Below are 7,365 nucleotides of genomic sequence, written 5' to 3'. Positions count from 1 at the left end.
TGGCGGGTTATGTTATCATGATGTCAAAGGGAGCTGTGTCTTGGAAGTCCAAGAAACAAGACATTGTAGCCACATCTACCAACGAAGCTGAGTATATAGCGTTATATGAGTGTAGCAAGGAAGTTATTTGGATGAGAGAGTTTCTGTCAGAAATTAATGTAGCAGTATCTACTCCTAGTATAATCTTTGGAGACAATTTACAGGCAAATGATATGTGCACAAAGAATAAGATTACTGAACGCAACAAGCATTTTACAATGTGGCAACATAAGATTAGAGAATATGTTAATGATGGAGATATTAGTATCCAGTATGTAGATTCAAGCACTAATTGTGCTGATATGCTGACTAAAGCTACTAATGGTCCAAAGATAAATGAGCTGTCTTTAAAGATAGGTTTGAAATTCGGTGTGGAATTGTAAACTTGTTTTACTTTTTGGTTATTGTAATTATAGATTTTGACTGTAAAATATGTCCAAGGGGAGGTGTTGTAGTACTATAGTTGTAGTGTTGGCCATATTTATCATGTGATATATATTGTTCATAAGTTGGTACCACACCCACTGCTACTTCTTTTGTTAATGTACCTTTGGTATCTTGTAATGTTTGTGAATGAAGTTAGTCTCCAGTAAACATTACATTTGGACGAAGGCGTTTCATTTCTTATCCGTTTTTACCTCGATCCAATGTGATTTCACAAAGGAAATAACATGGTCAAGGGCGACTTCGAGTTCCGTAGCACAAGGAGCGGAACCAGAGTCGTTACGAAAGCATGGCGGATTTCGAGGCCGTCAAATCCAACTTCAGCAACAATAGTGTCGCATACTATTCCTTTTTTCCCCAAATCCGAGAAGCCTGTTAACCTGGCCCTGGTGAGGTGCGAATATGTAACAAAAGTGGTAAGGTGGGGTCCCACAGACCCCAGACATTCCGTCCACTGCATCAGCCCCACCTTTGGTATTGCTGTAAAACTATGATTTCCAGGTTAGCTGTTCTCTTATCTACATTATCATCATAATGTAATGTGGAAATCATGACATTTCTGTTTTGGAACAAATGAATATTTGGTTGAGAACCAAAAATCGTAGTCACTGGGCTTCTTCACACGGTACTGATGAGCTAAGGCAGCAGTTCTTTTATTTTTCTTTATTGTTCCCATCATAGTTAGCTTATGATCTTCTAATAAGCATTTAGCCAATGGGTAACTTTTGTACCAATTATGTAAAGTCGTACTGCGACCTGTTCCAGATGTAGGTGCAATCAACCTTGTAAAAACTTCATAAGGTGCGTTTGAAACTTGTATGGGTCTTTGGGTTGTGCGCCAACATAAAGTTCCAATTTAGAAGCATAAAAGGACTTGGCATCAACCAAAGCAAATACTTTCAGGCCATACTTTGCTGGTTTGCTTCGAATGTACTGCCGAAAACTGCATCATCCACGAAACACTTCTAATTTTTCATCAATCGTTACATTTTCTCCTAAAGAATATACAGACTCACATATATCACTGAACTTATAAAAAATTTCTCTAATTGGAGCCAATTTGCCCTAAGATCTTCATTCAGATCTAGTACTTCGGTCTCAAATCGTTGGCATTTAAGAAGGAAAAATGAAAACGAACAAGTGACATTGTGCTTCCGAATGATTCAACACCGTACCGTCTGTGGCCCATAGAACATCCAAATTTATAAAATCACAGCACGACATTGCAATGTATGAGGCTGGCGGACCATGTGACTCTTAATTAACAATAAAATATCTACGGCCGTGGTGTTCTCGGACGACAAAGCCTTTGATACCACATGGAACTCAGGCTTGCTGTATAAGTTATCAAAACTGGAAATTTCGAAGAGTCTCATCAAGCTTATTGGGTCCTTTCTATCATGATATAAATTCTGAGTTTTGGTTGAAGGCGGAATGCCAACGCCAAGGGAAATGCAAGCAGGGGTGCCACAAGGCTTGCTTCTGCCCACTAATCCTTTCAGTTTGTAAATAAATGATGCCCCCAAACACACTGTGTTCACTTGGTCCTATTTGCAGACATCTGTCTGTATGCGACAAATCGCGAGGGTTTTATTATCAGAAAGCTAGAGCACGGTCTTAGCTCAATGGAGACCTGGTGTGAGCGCTGGAATATAAAAACTAATGGAGATAAGACTTAGGGTGTCTACTTCTCTCGTAGTTGTCGAACACCTGATTCTTCTCTTGCGCCAAATGGATGAAATATTCCATTTGTAAACAGTGAATAATGTTTGGGTGTAATCTTCGATAAGAGTTACATGTAGGTTGCACACAGAAATGATTGAAGCCAAGGCCTTCAGAACATTCATTAAAGTGTATTCCCCCCTTCAAAAGCAAGCCATTGAGCGCTAACATTAAACTGACCCTCCACAAAGCTCGAATTAGGTCCGTAATAACTTATGCTAGTCCTGCCTGCGAATTTGTGGCAGATTCCCATCCAATGGTATTCCGGTGCCTGCAAAACAAGGTTCTCCGCACCACTGGCAATTTTCCAAGCCACGTACCGGTTCGCGATTTGCACATGGCATTCAGAATCCCTTACGTATATGATTATGTAACAAACTTCTGCAGGCAACAAGCAGAAGTAATACAAAATCATGATAACGAGAATGTTTGCAATATTGGACAAGGTGACATAGAAAGTATAAGAGGCTTAAACTTGGCGGCGGTCAGGCATACACAACTGTTTAAGTTAACTGAACTGCCACTGCAGCGAATACTACTCGAAATAGGGAATAGTCTGCTGTACTGAGCCTTGAATGACAGAGGCCTTGTATATATTGTACACAGGAGTAGATATTAAAGAGTCAATTTGTAAATAGGTGTACATACTGACAATGGACTTAACACTACCAACTATGACTGACACATGACAGACACGACCTCTCATTAGAGAGGGTGCACTACAAGGACAGGACAGTACCTCTCACACAAGAAGAAACATCTGGTCATGAGCCCCAGCCAGGGCTCGACACCAAGAGAGACACTATCAGAAGCACTGTGACTTTGAAATTTGACACATCTGCACTAGTGAAGACAACACCACACGCTGCTAGAGGGAACAATGCACAAGCAAGGTGCATGCAAGTATATACATAATAAACCAACATAACATGAATAATAATCAAATAACAATACTGTCATTTTGTACACTAGATTGCAGACAAAAGAACAACGGGCTAGGGAACATAAAAAAAAAACAAGCTGTTATAATACAACACCTGGAAATAAACATATAGTTCTAAACAAGTGGATGACACCCATTGTGAGGTGGAATAGAATGTCAGAAAATTAATGAAAATCGTAATGGATTTTATTTTATTAAGTGGACTACAGCGTGATTTTAGTGCATTTTAATGCAGTGTAGCAGTTTTAATATATTAAGACACCTGAAGCTGGTCATCTAGGGCTGAAACATGCTGTTTTAAAAGTGTAGGTGGAAGAAAAAGGAACAATTTGTTTCATTATTGACGGACTGTGTTATACAGCACATAAACGTTTTACTGAGACTGTTATAATCATCTGTAGTTGCGAGTTTTAAAAGTCCAGAAAATCCAGCTATCAATCGAAACCCTGTGTCTAATCACTAATATGCGGAAACTTGGTTCAGACGTCGGATAGGATTAATTAAAATATTAGACAGAAGATTGCATGAGGTGGTCATATCGTCATACTACAAAAATTTAGCACATAATAAAACACCTACTGGGCGAAAAGGGAGCGCTGGAAGGCCAGGCAACAAGTAGCAAAGTCTTCATGGCCGCCATTAAAGATAATATAATGGATAAGTCAGACAAAGGAAGTGTCCGCAAAGAAGCGCTGCAGCCCATTCAAAGAAATATTGGGGTTATTCTAAAAAGGATGGATGTGAAGATGGACACCGCCAAGAGCAATGGCAAAGAAGTGTCAGATTCTAATCAGGGAGAAATTAATGAAGGGGCAAGGAGAAAGTAAAGAAGGCCAAGAAGAAATAAAAGCCTGGGGAAAAAAATTAAAACCACGTCGAGCAGCAGCAGGAAAGGTGGAGGCAGCATTAAATTCCATGCATTTCGAACTGGAAAAGAAGATCAGATTTTGTGTGGATGATATCTTGTCGTCTGTGAACCAACAGATACAGGGCCTCCGCGAAACTCAACGAGAGTATTTAAGAAACATAGGTAGGGTAAAAACTTCTCTCCATATTCGAACCTCAAGCAACAATTATATAAAGAGACAAGTTGATACTAACATACCAGCATCTGTTTATTTGGCAAAGGTGCCAGTATATGTTTCGACCCTTACACGGACATCCTCATAGAAATGTGACCTTAGTCACTGAATTGTTTTCTTAATATGGATCCCCATTATTATAATATTTCACAATGTTTTTGCGAATACACCCTTTTCTTGAAATATAATCTAACAAATACACAGTTTCACACAGAACCATTACATGAACAAATAACAACACAAAAATATGGATCCCTTTGAATACAACAAAACATACAAAACAGTAAAAGTTCACCATATGTGGAAAACAAAACTGCAGGGGTGACATAAAGAAAGCATTTAGAACACCATTACATGTCACCTAGATATGGTAAAGAAGATATGGGACAAGAGACTCCCTGGAAGGCCCCCTAATATTGTTTCAATCCACACATTACCACCTACCAATACCAATAACCATAACAAAACCTGACTAACCTAAAAAAATTTGAGATTTTATGCAAATTTAAAATCAATTTAAATTCAAAGTATAATTCAGGTACTTAATTTTTAAGATTAAAATTATATTAATATTATTCCAAACCATGTATTTAATTTCAATTTTTAAGCATAAATTTAAAGAAACTGTGTACTTGTTAGATTATATTTGAACAAAATGGTGTATTTGGAAAAAACAAGTGGTAAAATATTGTAATAATGGGGATCCATATAAGAAAACAATTCAATGACTAAGAACACATTTCTATGACGACGACCCTGTAAGGGTCAAAACACGTAGTGACAGCTTTGCCAAATAAACAAATGCTGGCACATTAGTATCAATTTGTTTGCTGATACATTTGTTGTGTAGATGGTCCCATAAGATGCTATTAAGAATAACAGAGATTTAAGTAGATGAATATAAGAATTTAAGTAGGGTTACCAACATAGAACTATAATGGTGAAGGCAGAGAATGGTAATCTGTAAATCCCTACATTTTCACGAAGTGGAGGAACTGTTCTTAACTGTGCAGATATACAACTGAGTCATTAGTATCTTTTACGGATGAAAATGATATTGCAAAGTTGAAAAGATATAAATCGCCAGGTAGTGATGAAATTCTGGAAGAACCGATTCAAGTAGGAGATGAGTCATTATCGTGTCAGATCCATAAAGTCATTAATTCTGTTTTGAATATGAGAGAACTGCCTTAGTAGCGGAAGAGTCCATAATTTGTATCAGTTCACCAGAAAGAAAATAAAACTGACTGTATTGTCATTAAATATCACTATCAACAACTTCATACAAAATTTTATTCAATATCCTTCACTCTAGTTTAATTCCATATATAGACAAAATTATTGGAATCATCATTGTAGGTGTTCTACTGGAGACAAAAATTAGAGTACAAGTACATCAGCTATTCATAGACTTCAAGGGATACAACATTCTGAGTGTGGGATGCTGCTGAAACTCACGAGGTTTATAAGAATGTGTTTAAATAAAACCTACAGTAAAGATGTAAATATTTGTTTGGTAATTTTATTATTAAAAATAGTTTTAAAAAATGTGTTATTTTCATTTCTCTTCAACTTTTCTTCAGTATATTACATTAGGAAGGTCCAGACAAACCAGTTGGGAATGAATGGGATACATCAGCTATTGTTTATGCTAACGACGTAAATCTACTGTGACATAATATAAATACCGTAAAGGAAAACACAAAAGCTCTGATGATAATAAGGTGGTTGCCTTAGGAGTAAACTCAGCGACAACTGAGGTTACGTTGATGTCTCATCACCAGAATGCAAGGCAGTCATAAGAAAGTAGATCCTTTTGAAATGTGGCGAAGTTCAAATATTTAACAATTGTAATATATACAAATTTGATTCACGAGGAAATGAAGTGCAGACTGAATTTTGGTTACGCTTGTTACCATTTAGTTTTGAACCTTCGGTCTTCTTGTCTGTTATGTAAGATCGTAAAAACTGTGGAATTCAATTCTGATTATAAGGATGTGGGAACTGCCCACATTCAAGCAAGTGTAATAACGCAAGCTTCATAGACTGAGGGTATGTGAGAACAGAGTACTGGGAATATTTTTAGCTAAATGGATGAAATAATATGAACCTGGTGAGGACTGCATAATGAGGAGCTTCATAACTACTACCCTTCACTAAATATTAGTTAGAATAATGGTCAAGGATGATGATATTAGTGTGGCATATGACACCAGTGGACGATGCATGCATAGAGTTTTGGCGAGAGTCAGGATAGAGGCCACTAGGAAGACCTAGCCATAGGTGGAATGATAATATTAAAATTTATCTTAGAGGAATAGGATGTTGTGGTATCGAATGGTTTAATTTTGTTCAAGTTAAGGACCAATGGTGGGCACTGAGCATGGTAATGAACTCCGGTTCCATAAATGTTCAGCAGTTTTTGGGTAGATGATCAACTAGTGGCATTTGGAGGATTCAGCTACATGCATTTCGGTGCAATACGAGGTATGATCACAAGCGTATGATGTATAGCACTGTTAAGTCAATAACCGTGCTCTTCATTCACCGAAGTTTCCCTGATTAAACTTCCACTATGAAAATCTTACGTACGTTATACAAACTTCTCATTACGATTTTAATAATATTGTTTTGGTTATTTTTCCCGATGTTGTGTGTATGGCACTGGTGACAGCTGTGTGACCGAAGAAAATTTGTGATTTCTGAAACAGATACGGTTCGAAACATGTAAGAGGTTATCAACTCGTTGGCAGAATCGTTGTTCTTTTGATGATTAAGATTATAAACTGCATTGTGATCATTGTGATATAACCAAATTACTTCTGCTCAGCCGTAAACAATATGCTTGATTACATATGAGGGCAAACTCAGCACTACTCTACATACATTACGCACATCACTACACTGAATACGCTAAATACTCTGATACCACACTTCCTAACGTAACTTTTCGTGTTTGAAATGCGTACGCCGTTATGGTAAAGAGGTTAAAAGTAGAATTACGTCTATGTATTCATTCGCTATTTACTGTGGAAAGACGCTGGTTTCATAAAGTAAAAACGCACCCATTTGAAGGTATGTCTTTATGGCAATATTATACATGCATTGCACCCCTGATACTACGTTGACATAATA

The 7,365-nt window shown here is 37.3% G+C and overlaps 1 protein-coding gene across 4 annotated transcripts in view; it reads right to left on the bottom strand.

Annotated features, from left to right (window-relative positions):
• LOC117282700 (protein ALP1-like) overlaps window positions 1–7,208 on the bottom strand; it is an 18,352-nt gene extending 11,144 nt beyond the window's left edge. For 2 of the 4 annotated variants that reach the window (XR_004513541.1, XM_033753392.1), the window contains exons 1-2: window positions 7,051–7,208; window positions 6,823–6,932 (exon numbers count right to left, since the gene is read on the bottom strand). Coding sequence is in view for 1 of the 4 variants with exons in the window: in XM_033753392.1 (XP_033609283.1) it covers window positions 6,823–6,840 (18 nt within the window). In the remaining 3 variants the exon portion in view is untranslated. The remainder of the gene's footprint in view (window positions 1–6,822; window positions 6,933–7,050) is intronic. The other 2 variants (XR_004513542.1, XR_004513543.1) reach the window with 2 other exon arrangements.
• Window positions 7,209–7,365: the final 157 nt, after the last annotated feature.

The sequence above is a fragment of the Cryptotermes secundus genome, unplaced genomic scaffold, assembly GCF_002891405.2.
Source record: "Cryptotermes secundus unplaced genomic scaffold, Csec_1.0 scaffold541, whole genome shotgun sequence".
Lineage (NCBI taxonomy): Eukaryota > Metazoa > Arthropoda > Insecta > Blattodea > Kalotermitidae > Cryptotermes > Cryptotermes secundus.
This window is presented reverse-complemented; position numbering and strand designations above follow the sequence as displayed.